Raw genomic sequence first — 18,710 nt, forward strand, 5'->3', positions numbered from 1 at the left:
CCCAGATGGGCCGAGCATCACCCCCTGGTAGGCATGCCAGGTGGATCCCAGTCAGGCGCATGTGGGAGTCTGTCTGACTGCCTCCCCGTTTCTAACTTCAGAAAAATACAAAAAAAAAAAATTAACAAATCCCTGGGCTTGCCTGGTCAAGGCACATATGGGAGTTGATACTTCCTGTTCCTCCTCCAGTCCCCTCTAAACATGAATAAATAAAATCTGAAAAAAGTGTAATAATACTAAAATAAATGTGTAAGGATGTTCATTGCCTCATTGTTTGTAATAGCAATGGGAAATAATCTACATACCCATTAATAAAGAATTGATTAGCAAATTATTAGACAGTCCCATAACAGAATGACCATTTTTAAAATGAAGCAGCTTTGAAATGGATTCCAAGATAGGTTATTAACAAAGAAGTAGTGTGTATAATATCCTCTCATTTATATTTTTAATAGGCATAAGTATATTTATATAAACCTAGCTGCTTATTTGTGCATAGAATTATATGGAAGAACAAAGAAGAAACTAGTAAATGTGGGGAGGATGGGGGGGGGGGGCTAGAGATCAAGGTGATATCATAGACTGAAGTCCTTTCCATATGGTCTTTTGAACCATAGGCACTCTTTAACTCTACTTTTTTAAATAGACATTTATTTATTATTTGTTTATTTTACTCACACAGAGCTACATGGCTAGGATGGCTTGAAATTTGGAATCTCACTGTTAAATCATGTACTGATCCAGTCAACAAATAGTTACCCAGCCTCTTTCTCCCTATTTTGTGCAATCTACCAATCTAGACATCATTCGTACAGAACAAAATCAGTATAAGGATGGCAGGTGTTCCTGGGGGTCTGGGAAGATCCCAGTATTCTCCCTCTAGAAATGTTTAGGACAAGTCTAAACTGTATAGACCAAGGGCATAATCACAGCATCTGTTTTGATAGTGTACCGTGCAGTTTGCCAAGGGAATTTACCAAACTGAACTACATCTTGGATAGCTCAGATGATGAGAACATTTTCTCTGAATATCCTCAAACTGACTTTCTTCAAAACGTGGAGACTAAAACATTGGTAAGGGACACACTTAAATGTTTCTGTGGGGGAAAAGAGGAACTTCCTCTCTCAAAGCAGTAGGAAATCTGGGAGGGTTTCCTCATAATACACAGGGGCAGGACGTTCAAAGCTTGAGACCAGGACAGGGCGGGGGTTGGGGGGTGGGGGCGTTGTCTCCTCTGAAGGCTGCTTTTATCGCAAGAGAGACTTACTAGCCCCCCCCCATGCAAAAAAACTATGCTGTACCTGTGACTTTTGTCCCTGGGGTTTGTGACATTTTTCACCTTAGTGCAAATTACCATATGTAAAATTGCCCCCTGCTCACAGATTGTCTTCCAATGGAATGCATCAGAAAGATCTATTTACTCTTAATTCTGTCTAGATCTGTCTCAGTCTTTGAAATTCAGTTCCCCAGCTGACCTGGAATAGAGGAAATTAAGACAAAGCCTGAGCCTGTCCTGTAAGAAGTTTATGCTTTCACTATTATTTAGATCAAAGCAAAAGCAATGCGGGAGACCTCTTTTGTTATTGAAGATCAGATTTTTCCATACATTCCCCAGGCTTATTGGCTACAGTGGACAGTGGATTCAACTAGTCAGAAAAATATTAGAGAAGGATGGAGTGGGAATTTCTCACTCCCAGGTTTATGCAGCCCCCAAAGGAAGCTCAGGATTCATCTGTTTAGTTCTCTTTTGAATAATTTTTGATTTGGAGCTGGCTAACTCTGCAAATCTATTGAAGGAAAGATCCCCAAAGGATATGGGGACTTTACTTTCACGACTCTACAGTAGTTGAACAACAACAACAAAAAGAACCCCAAAGAAATAGAAGGCATGCCTGACCAGTGGTGCCGTGGTTAGAGCATCGACCTGAGATGCTGAAACCCCAGATTTAAAACCCCGAGGTCGCTGGCTTGAGCACGGGCTCACCAGCTTGAGCACAGGGTCACTGACTTGAATGTGGGATTATAGACATGACCCTATGGTCACTGGCTTGAAGCTCAAGGTTGATGGCTTGAGCCCCCTGGTCAAGGCACATATGAGAAAGCAATCAATGAACAACTAAGGTGCTACAACTATGAATTGATGCTTCTCATCTCTCTCCTTTCCTGTCTCTCTCTCTCTCTCTCTCTCTCTCTCAAAAAATAAAAAAGAAGGCATGGAGTTTAGAGGTGTGATGTGATGAATAGACAATAATGAGGCAGACAAAAAGTGGAAGGAGAGATAGCCAGACAGAAACCTTTTATGGAAAAGAAGAATAATAGGAACTGAATTAGAGGGAGAATCTTAGGAGAGAGTTTTTAGAAACATTGCAGATAGGAAAAGAAACTAGGGAAGTTGAGGTGTGATGGGGCTACAATCTTAGGAAACACATGAATTGAAGGTAGTACTTTACAAATACTAGTATCATCCGATTCTTTGTGAGCAGCTTGTCTCTGGATTCCAGGAAAAGGCTGCTACAGTAGAGCCACTCTGCCATGACATTTTCCCTGCTTTCAGAGTTCAGTGTGCCCTCCTGAATCCTGTTAGTCGGTGAACTGTGACACCATCATTTGTTGACCCAGGATAGAATAAATCTAATTAGAGAATAAAATTATTCACTATGAGAGTTTATCAGATAGCACTCTCAGGGAATAAGTCTATCTTTCTTGTGAACTTCAAGTCAGAGCACAAAGTTTAACAAAAGCTTTTTAAAAACTTATAATAGTATTTTTTCCATTAATTTACTTAAATGGAAAAATCTCCAATTGCATAAATAAATTACATGCATTACATAATTAACAAATAAGTATTTATAAATCAGGCTCTCTGCTGATAAAAGGACAAATATATGACTACTTGAAAAAGAAACATTTTTTCTCTTATTTCCTGAAAGCAAACCAAAAGCTCTGTACTTAGCAAAAACTTAAATTTCTGGTTTTGTAAGGGGAGATTTTAAGATTTAAAGGACAGGTTCAGAAAATGAACAGAGTTAATAGAAATTATAAAAAAAATCAATCATTGATTTAATTAATAAGATTGACTTTAGCCAGACTGACTTATCTAACCACTGAAGCCCCAGCAAATATGTAGAAATAGACACTGTTTTGCTCTGGTCTCACATTTCCTGACGCCTCTTGCTGTTCTGTACAGTGCTGACTGTGGGTGCCAGGTGAGCAAACAGACTTTCCTCTTTCCCACTTTTGTCCGCTCTCTCACAAGCAAAATTTATTTGCCTACTTCTGGAGTCTGTTTGTTCTAAAAGCACTTATGGAACATCCATTATGTACAAGGCACTACTGAAGTGCTAAGGATACATGTGTACATAGCACCCTTTCCCCTCAGTGAGCACTCACACTAGGAGGGACACAGACAAGGAGATAGCCACATATGACAAATCCATGCTGGGAGTAACAGATGTGCTGCAAAGTCATGGCAGGGGCTATGCAGGGAGATGGCCGGGAAAATGACAGCTGAGTTTTGAAGGATAAACGGGATCAAGGGAAAGCATTTTAGAGAGATGGGAGAGCACATGCAAAGACAAGGGGGCCAGAGAGAAATTGTGCTCTGAGAGAGGAAGAGAGAAAGCAAAGGTACAACGGGCAAGCCGGCTGGAACACTAAGATATGGAGATGATGCAGGCTGCAGACTGGAAGCCAGGGCACTGACAGGAGTCAAGAACTGGTGAGGCCCTAGCCAGGTGCCTCCGTTGGTTAGATATAGTCCCAATATATCAAGGTTGTGGGTTCGATCCCCTGTCAGGGCACATATAAGACTCAACCAATCAATGAATGCAAAGTGGAACAACAAATCAATGTTTCTCTCTCTCTCCCTTCTTCCTCTCTCTCTCTCAAATAAATAAATAAAAATTTTAAATTTAAAAAGGATTGATGAGGACCAAAGTAAGGCACTGACTGGCAACAGATATGCCATGAAGATGGGGGACACAGATTTAAAAGATAAGTGTTCTTGGGCTTGGACACTAAGTGGATATGACATGGGTAATAAAGAAAGAAAATAATTTCTGCTGTGAAAACTCAAGGACCTCTTCCAGGGTTCTGGCAGAGGCATCAGGATAGATAGGGAGACTACATGCAAGGACGGGGAACCTGGACAAGGCAGAAGGGAAATACAATGAGTTCAATTTTTTGCTTGCTGAATTTGAGGTAGTGATGGGACATCTAAATGGAGACATATAAGCCCTTCAAAGAGCTGCTAATAAACAGAAGGTAGTGCCCTCAGGTTGTGCATTTCATGCAAGCACACTTTTAGTTTGTTATTATATACACACAATTCTTTTTATTATTTTTATTTTTTATTTTTCTTGTATTTTTCCGAAGTTGGAAACGGGGAGGCAGACAGACTCCAGCATGCATCCGACTGGGATCCACCTGGCATGCCCACCAGGGGGCAATGCTCTGCCCATCTGGGGTGTTGCTCTGTTGTGACCAGAGCCATTCTAGCACCTGAGGCAGAGGCCATGGAGCCAACCTTAGCGCCCGGGCCAACTTTGCTCCAGTGGAGCCTCGGCTGCAGGAGGGGAAGAGAGAGACAGAGAGGAAGGAGAGAGGGAGGGGTGGAGAAGCAGGTGGGTGCTTCTCCTGTGTGCCCTGGCTGGGAATTGAACCCGAAACTCCTACACACCAGGCCAACGCTCTACCACTGAGCCAACTGGCCAGGGCCCACACAATTCTTTATGTGTTCAATCCTGCAGATTTTATTTCTATTTCCTGCACTTTTGCAGTACATTAACCATCCCATTGGATTGATTGATGAAAACAAGGAATGTCATTATAGATTATTGGACGTAGAACTCTAGAGATGACCTGGTTCAATTTTCTTATTCTAGAACAGGATATACAGCTCTAGATGCGTAGGTGGGTGGTTCAGCACCCACAGCAGTAGGACATGGCTTAGAATTAAGGTCCTCCAATTCCTGATCTTTCTCTCCACCACAGTGTTTCTGCTGCTTTTAATGTCCTGTCAAAAGATTTGGTGGGAAGAAACTAAAATTGTGGATTTTTTTTTTCTTTCATGAAGGGGTAGTTAAATATAGTGTAGTCATATAATACTTGGAAAGTCTAGCCTTGGTTTCTTCATCTATATATGTGATAATAATCCTTATATCCCTGGTAAGCTGCCACTGGGTTATGTAGAGACTAAATATTTCTTAACCTGGACCCAAGGCCTGGGTATGATGAAAAGAGCCATGGTCTTGGAATTGGAAAACAATTTTGACTTCGAGTTCATACATTTACAGCCATATTCCTGGTTCCCTGTGATTGCTGTAGCAAGTTACCACAACAATATATTAAAATAACATCAACAAAAAATGTATTCTCTCAGAGTTCTGGAGGCCAGAATTCTGAAACCAAGGGGTCAGCAGAGCCATGCTCCTTCTGGAAGCTCTAGGGAGAATTCTCCCTGGCCTATTCCAGTTTTTGGTGGCTTCAGGTACTCCCTGGCTTGTGGCTGCCTCCGTTCTCACATGACCTTCCCCTCTGTGTTTGTGTTTTCTCTTCTGTCTTTCATTAGACACTTGTCATTGAATTTAGAGCCCACCTAGGTAATCCAAAGTAATCTCATCCCAAGGTCCTTAACTTAATTACATCGGCAAAGACTTTTTCCAAGGAAGGTCACATTCACAGTGTCTTAATTTCAGGATATAGAGCTATTTTTTTGAGGTCACCCTTAACCCATTATACCACAAGGCCTTGGGAAAATCACTAAATGTGAATGGGCGAGGAGACTTCAATACTTACTTTTATTAGTTTTTTTTTTTTTTTTGTATTTTTCTGAAGCTGGATACAGGGAGAGACAGTCAGACAGACTCTCGCATGTGCCCGACCGGGATCCACCCAGCACGCCCACCAGGGGCGATGCTCTGCCCCTCCGGGGCATCACTCTGTCACAACCAGAGCCACTCTAGCGCCTGGGGCAGAGGCCAAGGAGCCATCCCCAGCGCCCGGGCCATCTTTGCTCCAATGGAGTCTCGGCTGCGGGAGGGGAAGAGAGAGACAGAAAGGAAGGGGGGGGGTGGAGAAGCAAATGGGCGCTTCTCCTATGTGCCCTGGCCGGGAATCGAACCCGGGTCCCCCCGCACGCCAGGCCGACGCTCTACCGCTGAGCCCAGGGCTCAATACTTACTTTTATCCACCTCATGTCTATCATGAGAGTTAAAAGAAATAGTGCATGCACATGAAAGGAATTTGTAAAGAGTTATGTGAGCTAACTATTTCCACTGACTTGGTTAGTAATTTATACAAAGATTTCAATAGGAGATTGATCTGTTCTCCCCACTCCAACTTTTTCTCTTTTCAGTTAAAGATAGTTTTGTTGAAATATGAGAATGTCAGACCAATTTCTTCAAAAGGAAAGAGAAATATTTCACAATATTTTTAATAAAGATGAGAAATATTTGAAGATAAATCATTGTCAGTTGTGTGCATGAGCAGACTTGAAATACCAGAAAATGACTTGAATGTTTTTCTAGAACAAGGCAAAGAATAAAGAAACAAAGAAATTTTGTAGATCAAACTGATAGAGTAGGCTTTTCCTCCAATCTCTTTATTATTAAAAAAAAAAAACTTAAAAGAATTATATAATGATTGCTCACATTCTCACACATATTTTTAAATTGTTACCATTTGTCACACTTGCTTTATCTTTATATATGCATATAGATGAAATATTCTGTACCATTTAAATAGGTCAAAGAGAGATAGCATGATACCTCATCCCTGTTTACTTTAAACAGTATCTCTATTTTTTTTTTCTTGGATTTTTATGAAGTGAGAAGCGGGGAGGCAGACAGACAGACTCCTGCATGCACCCAACCGGGATCCACCCGGCATGCCCGCCAGGAGGTGATGCTCAGCCTATCTGGGGCGTTGCTCCACTACAGTTGGAGCCATTCTAGTGCCTGAGGCAGAGGCCATGGAGCCATCCTCAGTGCCCAGGCCAACTTTGCTCCAGTGGAACCTTGGCTGCAGGAGGGGAAGAGAGAGATAGAGAAAAAGGAGAGGGGAAGGGGTGGAGAAGCAGATGGGCGCTTCTCCTGTGTGCCCTGACCAGAAATCAAACCCGAGACTTCTACACACTAGAATGACGCTCTACCACTGAGACAACTGGCGAGGGCCAAACAGTGTCTCTAAAAATATTTTATTCTACATCACCAAAATACCACTATCATATTGGAAAACTTGGCAATAATTCTATAAAATAATCTAATATTCTTAATTCTCTCAATATTCTAATTTTCTCAATTGACTTGCAAATGTCTTTTGTGGCTGCATTTTTTTAACCAGCATCCAAGCAAGATCTATGCAGTACATTTGGTTGCTGTATCTTATTAGACAGTCTTAATATAACCTACCCTCTTTTTCTTTTCCTTGATGCTGACTTCTTTGAAGACACTAGTCATCTTATTTGAATGGAGTGCTGAAGTCCGTGGACAAATGGAATTCTATCACTTATCAGCACTAAAGAGAGTTCTATGTGTGGACATCAAAGTTCTACATGTCCCCTGCCCCAGCCTCACTTTGTCAATAGAGCAGGAGAACATGTCTGCTTATCTTACAAATGCTTTAGAAGGCTTCAGGCTCAGAGAGGGCTATGTGCAGAGAGGAAGCATCAGTAGGTTAGAGAGACTACCACCTCTTGTGATAGCCCTTTTTTTCTGCTTTCTTTCTTTTTCTTCTTTTCTTTTCTTTTATTTATTCATTTTAGAGAGGAGAGAGAGAGGGAGAGAGAGAGACAGAAAGAGAGAGGGGGGGGAGGAGCTGGAAGCATCAACTCCCATATGTGCCTTGACCAGGCAAGCCCAGGGTTTCGAACCGGCGACCTCAGCATTTCCAGGTCGACGCTTTATCCACTGCGCCACCACAGGTCAGGACTGCTTTCTTTCATGATTGCTATCAGGGTATGTTGGAGCTGGAGGCTAACCATGACCAGAGCCTGCAGAGTGGACAGGATGAACAGGAAACACATCATGTTCAACGTGAGGATTGTCAAGTGTCCATGTCTTTGCAGTTTTCAGAGGAGAACATCCTTAAACCATAAGCCTTGACATATGCAAGAGGGAACATGTAATAATGTGTTGGGGAGGGGAAAATGAAATTTAGGAAATTTAGAAACTTAGAAAAACCCAGAATATTTAAAATCCATACACGAATGGAACCATGACACACTCATGTGCACAAGCAATGGACTATATATTCCAGCAAGAATGCAGAGTAGGGCGTTTTTAAGGATATAGACAGAACCATATCACTCAAACAATTTTCTAGATGTGAAAAGTATTATAATTATCATTAAAATATATTGTTAGGGCCTTATAGACCCTTTCCCTATTGCATACGTCCTTGTCCTCCTGAGATGCCACCACTATCCTGAAACCAATACTTAACATTCACTGTATGCAGGGAAATTAAAAATAGATCTTTTTAAAAAGAACTAAATATAAAATAGCCTTTATCTTCTCCAGCCTTGTAAAGATCTGCTAAAATGGATAGCAGATAAATTTCCATACTTCTTTCTTGAGATCTAAATGCCTATCTGGCTTATTTTGGTGACAAAAAAAATGAATAAGCAAATCAACTTGCCATTCAAAGGAAGAGGGTTTTGGGCCATCTGAGATTTTCCCATTTTCTACCTTAAAATTGATCATAATATTCCTGCAGGAGGCAGGAGAACATGTTTTTTCCAGCTGAAACTAGAATACATAGATGGGTCTTCAAGTGAAGGAACTTTTTGCTGATCACATTGGCTAGATGAAGAAAATTAACATTATGCAAAAAATAAACCTAACAGAGAACACAGTGAAGAGGTAATTGTAGAGTGCAGGGGTTGGTCAGAAAATAACTAAAATTTTCATAGCCTCAGAAAATTTAGAAACTCTGGGTTTAAGGTAGTCAAGTCTTTAGGCTAAGTATATAGAGTCTTATGATTAGAAGTTAATGTCACACCTGTCAGAATGGCTATCACCAATAAATCAACAAGCAATAAATGTTGGGGGGGGTGTGTGGAGGGAAGGGAGTTTTTGTGCACTGTGGTTGGGAATGCAGATTGGTGCAGCCACTATGGAAAGCAGTGTGCAATTACTTTTTTCTTTTTTTATTGTGTGTGTGAGAGAGAGAGGGAGAAAGGGAGAGAGATGAGAAGCATCAACTCATAGTTGCAGCACTTTAGTCATTCATTGATTGCTTCTCATATGAGCCTTCACTGGGGGCTCAGGCCAAGCCAGTGACCCCTTGCTCAAGCCAGTGACCTTGGGCTCAAGCCAGCTGACAGAGGGGAGAGTGATTGGGTGAAAAAGGTGAAAGGATTAAGCAAAAAACAAATAAGAAAAACCCTCAGAGACAGACAACAATATGGTAATTACCAGAGGGAAAGGAGGGTGGGAGGAGGTGGAGGGTAGGTGGGGATAAATGGTGATGGAAGGAGACTTGACTTGGGGTGGTGAACACACAATACAATATACAGATGATGCATTATAGAATTGTACACCTGAAACCTATATAATTTTATTAACCAATGTCACCTCAATAAGATTAAATAAAAATAATGAGTATATAAAAATGTATTGCTTTCTCTTAAAAAAGTTAATATCACAAAATCTTAAAGCTTACATCAAAGTTATTTGCATCTTTGCTCTCTCTTAAGGGAATGAATTTCCTTAATAGATGTCAAAGGGAGGTCCTCAATGGTCCTTGAGTTTTGTTTTTTTTTTTGGTTTTTTTTTTTGTATTTTTCCGAAGTTGGAAACGGGGAGGCAGACAGACTTCCGCATGTGCCCAACCGGGATCCACCCGGCGTGCCCACCAGGGGGTGATGCTCTGCCCATCTTGGGGCATCGCTCTGCCACAATCAGAGCCATTCTAGCGCCTGAGGCAGAGGCCACAGAGCCATCCCTAGCCCCCGGGCAAACTTTGCTCCAATGGAGCCTTGGCTGCAGGAGGGGAAGAGAGAGACAGAGAGAAAGGAGAGGGGGAGGGGTGGAGAAGCAGATGGGCGCTTCTCCTGTGTGCCCTGGCTGGGAATCGAACCCGGGACTCCTGCACGCCAGGCCGACGCTCTACCACTGAGCCAATCGGCCAGGGCCTGGTCCTTGAGTTTTATCCAGTATTTAAAAAGATCCAACCAGTTCTACATGAAAAAAATATTAAATTATATTTGTGTGATGCATATCTGAATTTAACTACAAAGTTTTTAGATAAAACAAAATAAGATTGCTATTTCTCTAATCACTGGTAGAAAGCGAATAAACTTTGGAGTCAGAGGGACCCAGGTTTGAATCCTGACATTGACATTTCTTGGGTAAGTTAATCAACCTTTTCTAATTCTTGACTTTCATCTTCTACAAAAAAGAAACTAATGACAGCTACCTGATTGGTTACTTGTGGGAATTAAACAAACTACTTATAGGTAAAGAACGTAATACAGTATCTAGTACACCAGTGATCCCCAACCTTTATTGGGCCACAGACCAGTTTAATGTCAGAAAATATTTTCAGGGACCGGCCTTTAGGGTGGGACGGATAAATGTATCACGAGACCAAGACAAGCGTCAAGAGTGAGTCTTAGATGGATGTAACAGAGGGAATCTGGTCATTTTTTAAAAATAAAACATCGGGCCCTGGCCAGTTGGCTCAGTGGTAGAGCGTCGGCCTGGCATGCGGGAGTCCCGGGTTCGATTCCCAGCCAGGGCACACAGGAGAAGCGCCCATCTGCTTCTCCACCCCTCCCCCTCTCCTTCCTCTCTGTCTCTCTCTTCCCCTCCCGCAGCTGAGGCTCCATTGGAGCAAAGTTGGCCTGGGTGCTGAGGATGGCTCTATGGCCTCTGCCTCAGGTGCTATAATGGCTCTGGTCGCAACAGAGTGAGGCCCCAGATGGGCAGAGCATCGCCCCCTGGTGGGCATGCCGGATGGATCCCAGTCGGGCGCATGCGGGAGTCTGTCTGACTGCCTCCCAGTTTCCAGCTTCAGAAAAATACAAAAATAAATAAATAAATACATAAAAATAAAAATAAAACATCGTTCAGACTTAAATATAAATAAAACGGAAATAATGTAAGTTATTTATTCTTTCTCTGAGGACCGGTACCAAATGGCCCACGGACCAGTACCTGTCTGTGGCCCAGGGGTTGGGGACCACTGTAGTACACAATAAATAATAAATACAAGCTACTCTTAGAAATAAATTTCTCTAGACTTCTGAGCCATCCTACCACATTCCAAACTCTTTCCTACTGCAGGGCTACTCCTCTTCTAGACATTTTCTCACTTTTCAGTTAAATATCTGCACATGAAGTTAGACATCACCAAGCCTTTCACTTAAATATCTTCTCTCAGAGGTTTTCTCTTGACCATCCTATCAAAAATAGCTCTTCATTTCTTCCAAAGCAAACTAATATTTGTTTTTTAAAACAGTCTGTGGTTTTCATTCAAATCCTATACATTAAATTTTCTTTTCCTTTTAAAAATTAAGGCATAATTTACATAGTAAAATTATGTCTTTTATTATATGGTTCTGCGAGTTTTGAAAAATGCATATGGTTGTATAGCCACCAGAGTGAAGACATAGAACATGTTCATCGCTCACCAAATCCCTCACGCCGTATTATTATTAAGTACTCTCCCCAGGCTAAGCTGCTGGTGACCACTGACCTGCTTCCTGTCCTGCAGTTTTGCCTTTCCAGTCTGTCACATAAATGGAATTATGCAGTATGCAACCTTTTAATTCTATCTTCTTTCTCTCAGTCTAATGCATTTGAGATTCACCCATGTTGATGCATGCGTCGGTTGTTTGTTCCTTTTTGTTGCTGGATAGTATTCCATTATATAAATATGCCACAGTTGATCCACTCACTAACTGAAACACGTTTAAGATTTTTGGCAATTATGAATAAAGACACTATAAAAATTTCCCCCCAATTTTTGGCTATATGTAATTTTTTTTTTTTTTTACTTTTTCCATGTAGATTTTAGAATCAGCTGTCAACTCTGCTGTGATTTGTATTAAAACTACCATTAATCTATAAGTAAGTTTGAGTAGAGTTAACATTTTGGCAATATTGACTTCTCCAATACATGAATAGAGTATATCTCCCTATTTATTAAGGTCTTTGATTCCTTTTATCAGTGGTACATAGTGTTTGGTATACAAACATTTTAGATTTTGTTAGATTTATGCCTATGTATTTCATGTTTTTAGTATTATTATAAATGGCACTTTAAAAGTTTTTTTTAATTTTAATTTCTAATTGTTAATTGCTATAATATAGAAATACAGTTGATTTTTGTATGTTGACCTAGTGTCTTGTGACCTTACTAATCTCTTTTGTTAACTCCACTAGTTTTTATAGGTTATTTGAGATTTTCCACACAGATAGCTGAATCATTTGCAAATAGAGACAGCTTTATATTTTTCTTTCCAATCTGTATGCCTTTTACTTCTTTTTGTTGCCTAATTGTATTGGCTAGATTACATCCATACACTCTAGTGCAATGTTGAATAGGTGGAGTGACAGCAGACAGTAGTCATACCTTGTTCTCAATCCTATAGGAGTATGATGTTATCTGGTTTTTTTTTAGATAGCCTTTCTCAAATTGAGAAAGTTTCTCTTATTTCTAATTTACTGAGATGTTTTTAAAATCAGAACAATCTGAGCTTTTAATAGCTTTTGATGCATCTATGAATGATCATTTTTTAATTAACATCTTGACATGGTGGATTATAATGACTAATTTTTGAATGCTGAACCAGCCTTGAATTCCCAGAGTAAGCTGCACTTGGCCATACTATCTTGTTCTTTTTATATATTGTTGGATTCAGTTTACTAAAGTGGAATTTTTAATGTATGTTAATGAGAGATATTGGCCTACATCTTTCTTTCTTGTAATGTGTAGTATTAGTATAAAAATAATACTTGGTTCATAGAAAAAAAGTGAGATGTTTTCCTACCTGTTTTATTTTCTGGATGAGTTTATGAAGAACTGGCATAATTTATTCCTTAAATGTTTGGTTGAATTCACCAGAAAGCCATATTGTCTAGAGATTTCACTGTGGTAAGATCTTTTTTATTATTATTATTCCTTGAGAGAAGGGGAGGCAGACAGACTCCCTCATGCACCCTGACCAGGATCTACCCAGCAAGCCCCCTATAGGGCAATACTTACCCATCTGGGTTGTTGCTCCATTGCTCAGCAACTGAGCTCTTCTTAGTGCCTGAGGCGGAGGCCATGAAGCCATCCTCAGCACCTGGGGCCAACTTGCTCCAATTGAGCCATGGCTGTAGGAGGGGGAGAGAAAGTGAAGGAGGAGAGGGAAGGATGGAGAAGCAGATGGGTGCTTCTCCTGTGTTCCCTGATTGGGAATCGGACCCAGCACATCCACACACCAGGTTGATGCTGGTGGAGCCAGCTTGCCAGAACTCTTTGTGATAAGATTTTTTAACTCCTTTGCACTACCTCTTTTTTTTTTTTTTTTTATAAGTGCAAGGCAGGAAGGCCAGACAGACAGACTCTCACATGTGCCCCAACCAGGATCCACCTAGCAACCCCTGTCTGGGGCTGATGTTCTGCCCATCTGGAGTGGCTGCTTCGTTGCTCAGCAACTGAGCCATTTCAGCACCTGAGGTGAGGCTTTGGACCTATCCTCAGTGCCTGGGGCCAACTGTTCATTCAAGCCATGGCTGCAGGTGGGGAAGAGAAAGAGAGACAGAAAGCGGAGAAGGAGGAGTGGAGAAGCAGATGGGCGCTTCTCCTGTGTGCCCTGACCAGAAATTGAACCCAGGACTTCTACACGCCAACTGATGGTCTACCACTGAGCCAACTAGCCAGGGCCTCTGCTACTTCTTTATAGACACAACCATTTACTTCCTCTCCCCCATCTCTAACCCCTGGCAACAACAAATCTGTTTTCTACAATTATGCTATCTCATGAATATTCATAAATGAAATCATGCAATATGTATTTTTTTGAGATTGATTGTTTTCACTTGGCATTATTTCTTTGAGGTTCACCAGGTTGTTGCATGTATCGATAGTTCCCTCCTTTTCATTACTGAGTAGTTAACCATTCACCTACCAAAGGACAATTGTGCAATTTCTAGTTTTGGTCTATTATGAAAAAAAGCTACTTTGAACATTCATGTACAACTTCCTGGGTGAAAATAAGTCTTAATTTTTCACTTGTCCAGGCGTGAAATCACTGGCTCACATGGCAAGTGTGTTTTTAGTTTAGTTTTGACAGGAACTGCCAAACCATTTTCCAGAGTACCATTTTACATTCCCACCACCAATGCATGAGTAATTCAATTTCTCCATATCCTCATTCTCACTACCATTGGGTGTGATCACTATTTTTCATCTTATGTAACTTACACATATAGTGATATCTCATTGTAGTTTTAATTTGCAAATTTCTAATGGTGTTGAATACCCTTTCATATATTTATTTGTCATTCATCTATTTTCTTGGTAAAATTTCTGTGCATGTCTTTTATTCATTTTCTAATAGGAGAGTTTGTTTTTTTAATGTTGAGTTTTGAGAGGTTTTCATATATCCTAGCTTTGTCAGATATGTGAGATGCAAATCCATTTAACAGTCATTGTGTAAGCAAAATTTGTAAATTTTAATGAGATCCAGTTTACCAGTGTTCCCTCTTAAGGGTAGTTCTACTGGTATCAAGTCTAAGATCTCTTTGCCTAGTCCTACGTCCCTAAGGTTTTCTGTTTCTTTTCTAGAAATTTAACTATGGTTCCATTTTAATAATTTTAATTTTCTTCTCCTATGTCTAGTCAGGCCTTACACTTCTTTACTATTACCTAAATTATTTAGAGTGTTTTTACTTTTTAAAATTGCATTTATGCTTTCCCATTTCAACACAATCTCTACCCAAGAGTTTTCTGATATAGGAATGGGATTTTATTTTTTAAAGAATAAAATTGATCTTTCTTTAAAAAATTAGAAAAGATTATTTATTAGGTGATTTTTTTCTTAGTCCACAGACTTAGCCCATATCTTGGTATGTTTGCAGCTTATTAAATGAAGTGATGTCCTAAAAGGGCCAAATTGAAAATCTGGAGTCACATCAGGACTTTGACCCTGGTCAGGGGAAAAACATCAAGATAAGTTGGAGGCGTGGAAAGGACAATCTGGGAGCTTATGGGAGACTCTACCACCTCTTGTATTGTTTAACAGGTCATAACAAGAATTAAAACCCATCTTCTGTCATAGGAAGAATGCTATCAAGTGGTCAGTTCTAAACACCTTTCACCAGGGTACCATTCTTCTATTCTTTGATGACATAACAGGCTAGACTTTAAAATTCTACCTAGAAAATTAGACAAATTTGGTGGGTTTATATCTTGATGTTCTCTTAAAATAATAATGAGTACCTTAAGGGAAAAGTCTTCTTCATCTTTGGATCTCAGCACTTAACAGTACAGAGAAGAGAAGCAGGAAACAAGTATTTGTGAACTACCTCCTTAGGATATAAGAGGTATTTGTGCCTGTCTTTGTTTTCTTCATGAAGAGTTCTTGTGTTGGTTTTCATTATCTCCAAAGTTTTCTCATTGTTTTGTCTGTTTAAATTTCTTACTCTTTCTGAAAAGGTTTAATTTTTAATTTTTCCTGTTATAAAGAGTCATAGAAGGTTATTAGGAAGGTAGTGATCAACTCTGGAAGAGAATTAGACTTTAGAGCCCTGACTGATATTTTTTTCTACTTTACTAAACTTCAAGCTTTTGAAGAAATCTTTAAAGAAGGGAAAAGTCTGTGTCTAGCTTCCCCATTTTTATTGAAATTGCCGCCCTCTGCTTTATATTAAACCAAACAGTTTAAATTAAGTGAATTTTGGAAGAAGTAAAGGAGAAACATCTCTTTTATTATAGAAAGGTAATGTACTATTTAGACCCTTTACATATTAAAAGCCATCTGCAGATCAACACAAATCTATCACCAAGGAAAAAATTACTTTTAACTGTGACTTGGTCCAACATTTTAAAGTAGCAACCTCATTTTGTGCTAGTTCAAAAGTCAAGAGTTTTATTTCACTATCATTGGGCTTTGGAAATTTCAAACTATGGAAAAAGGAAAGAGGACAAAGGTCAAGAAATATTCTGCCTTACAAAATTTCCTCTAAAAGCCAGCTGCGTTACAGGAATGTGGATTTCAGCAGGAGTGAGGGCTAGGAAGGATGAATATCAAAAGAGTGAGGAAAAAGATAGATCAGCACAAAAATAAATGAAAGTGAGATTACAAAAACAAACCAATAAAGGCTTGGCTCACATGAAGAGGAAAGACATCTCAAATATGTGTGGAGAGTCTCTCTGGAGTTACACAGCTGTGTAGGTACTTTAAAAAAAAAGAGGCAGAAACTTAAAAAAAAATTAAAAACAGCCCAGCTACCTACTAACTGATGTGTGGTTAAATCATAACACATGTTGTATCACGGAATACGACTCGGCAATAAAAAGAAATGGCCTTCTTATTCCTCCAACAACATGAATGAATTTCAAACTTCATTATTCTAAATGAAAGAAGCCAGACTCAGAAGATTACATATTTTATTATTTCATTTATGTAACATTCTGAAAAAGGCAAAAAATAGGAACAGAAAATAGATTAGCGGTTGCTGGAGCTCTTGTTTGGGTAAAGGGAAGAAGAGATTGGCAAAGGGCACAGGAAATCTGGAGTGAAAGAGAAATATTTCATACTTTGTGATAGTAATGATATGACAGTATGTATTTGTCAAAATTCATAGAATTGTACACTTTTAAGAGGTGAGTTTTACTGTATATAAATTATAACCTCAATAAACATGACTTTAAAAAATTAACCCAAGTTCTGTCTTCAGTAGATCTAATGGCTGGTGGGAAAGCCTGCATAAAAACAAATGTAGTAATTTAATGAATAAGAAACTTTAAATATAATTGTTACAAATGCAAAATCAATAAGAATGTCTGTCAGTTGACTCTAGTGAAAAGTGAACCTTGTTAGAAACAGATATGGGAAGAGCAAATAAAGTTTGGGGAAATTAAAGGAGAAATACATTAATGAAGTTTTAAAATATCATATGAATTGGCTTATTTATTTTTCATGAAGAAATGGAATGACTCAGAAAGTCATAAAAAGGAGAGAAGGGAAATTTGATAAAAGAATTTAAACACACACACACAAACACACACCTGAAAAAATGTAGAAGATCTTTAAGCTAAGAAAAGGCCTTTCAGGTGGCTTTTGAGTATTGCCTGCTATTGGGCCCCCAAGTCCATGAAGCTTTCTGAAATCTTAATATGAACATCTAGACTTTCACTGAGACTGACTCCCATCTCAGTTACTTTGGTAAGTACTGTGGAAAGATATTTACTGTATAAACAAACTAGGACACCAAGTAAATGGTATTATATCACAGCTCTTTTCTAAATAATTAAATCCCAATTCAGGGATTGGTAGGAAATGAACTTGATAAAGAAGGGTAGCCTGACCTGTGGTGGCGCAGTGGATAAAGCATCGACCTGGAAATGCTGAGGTCACCGGTTCGAAACCTTGGGCTTGCCTGGTCAAGGCACATATGGGAGTTGATGCTTCCAGCACCTCCCCCCTTCTCTCTCTCTGTCTCTCTCTCCTCTGTCTCTCACCCTCTCTCTCTCCTCTCTAAAAATGAATAAATTTTAAAAAAAAATTTAAAAAAAAAAAAAAAAAAAAAAAAGAAGGGTAGACTGACTATACATTCTCTATAGCTGTTTGAGGGCAAATATTCTTATTACTGGTATCCAACCAACAAATGCCAAGCTCAATAGACTCTTACATAGGATGTGGCCAATAATATCTTGTTGATTTTATTTAATATTGATTTTGGTGATCAGCACCTAGAACAGTAGCTTCTATTAAATCTCAAACTTTATGATCATGAATTAGCTTTCTTCTGAAAATCATTTGTTTTGTTTCAGTTCCATATATTATTCTTTACAACTTTTGTTTTATGCTTTCTGATTTAAAGGAGAAGATCATGGAAATTAAAAAGCAATTAGGAGCCTGACCAGGTGGTGGTGCAGTGGATAGAGCATCAGATGGGGATGTGGAGGACCCAGGTTCGAAACCCCGAGGTTGCCAGCTTGAGCACGGGCTCATCTGGCTTGAGCAAAGCTCACCAACTTGGACCCAAGGTTGCTGGCTTAAGCGCAGGCTCACTAGCTTGAGCACGGGGTCACTGGCTTGAGCATGAGATCATAGATATGACCCCATGGTTACTGGCTTGAGCCCAAGGTTGCTGACTTAAGCCCAAGGTCACTGGCTTGAGCAAGGGGTCACTTGCTCTGCTGTAGCCCCCTGGTCAAGGCACATATGAGAAAGCAATTAATGAACAACTAAGGAGATTAAGGAGCCACAATGAAGAATTGATGCTTCTCATCTCTCTCCCTTTCTGCTTGTCTGTCCTTATCTGTCCCTCTCTCTGTCTTTCTCTCTGTCTTTGTCATACACACAAAAAAAGCATTAGGAGAAATAGATAACAAATTCATCTATGTAATGATAAAAATGGTTTTATAATTCAGGAAGGAAAACAGTTCTTCAAAGAAATCTCAAATTTAGAGAATTTTAGTGAATGGGATCTAAAATTCAATGAAAGATAGAATTTTATATCTAGAAGGAAATTTACTGTCATTAATC

At 39.6% G+C, this 18,710-nt stretch overlaps 1 protein-coding gene across 1 annotated transcript in view; it reads left to right on the forward strand.

The window, feature by feature from the left end:
- Positions 1–984: 984 nt before the first annotated feature.
- Positions 985–18,710, forward strand: part of SMCO2 (single-pass membrane protein with coiled-coil domains 2) — a 43,994-nt gene continuing 26,268 nt past the window's right edge. Inside the window, 6 exon segments of the mRNA XM_066254393.1 lie at positions 985–1,056; positions 7,956–8,084; positions 8,753–8,862; positions 15,076–15,161; positions 18,038–18,085; positions 18,544–18,566. Of these exon segments, the coding sequence (XP_066110490.1) occupies positions 7,959–8,084; positions 8,753–8,862; positions 15,076–15,161; positions 18,038–18,085; positions 18,544–18,566 (393 nt within the window). The 5' untranslated portion in view covers positions 985–1,056; positions 7,956–7,958.

Source organism: Saccopteryx bilineata, chromosome 2, assembly GCF_036850765.1.
Source record: "Saccopteryx bilineata isolate mSacBil1 chromosome 2, mSacBil1_pri_phased_curated, whole genome shotgun sequence".
NCBI classification, from domain to species: Eukaryota; Metazoa; Chordata; class Mammalia; order Chiroptera; family Emballonuridae; genus Saccopteryx; species Saccopteryx bilineata.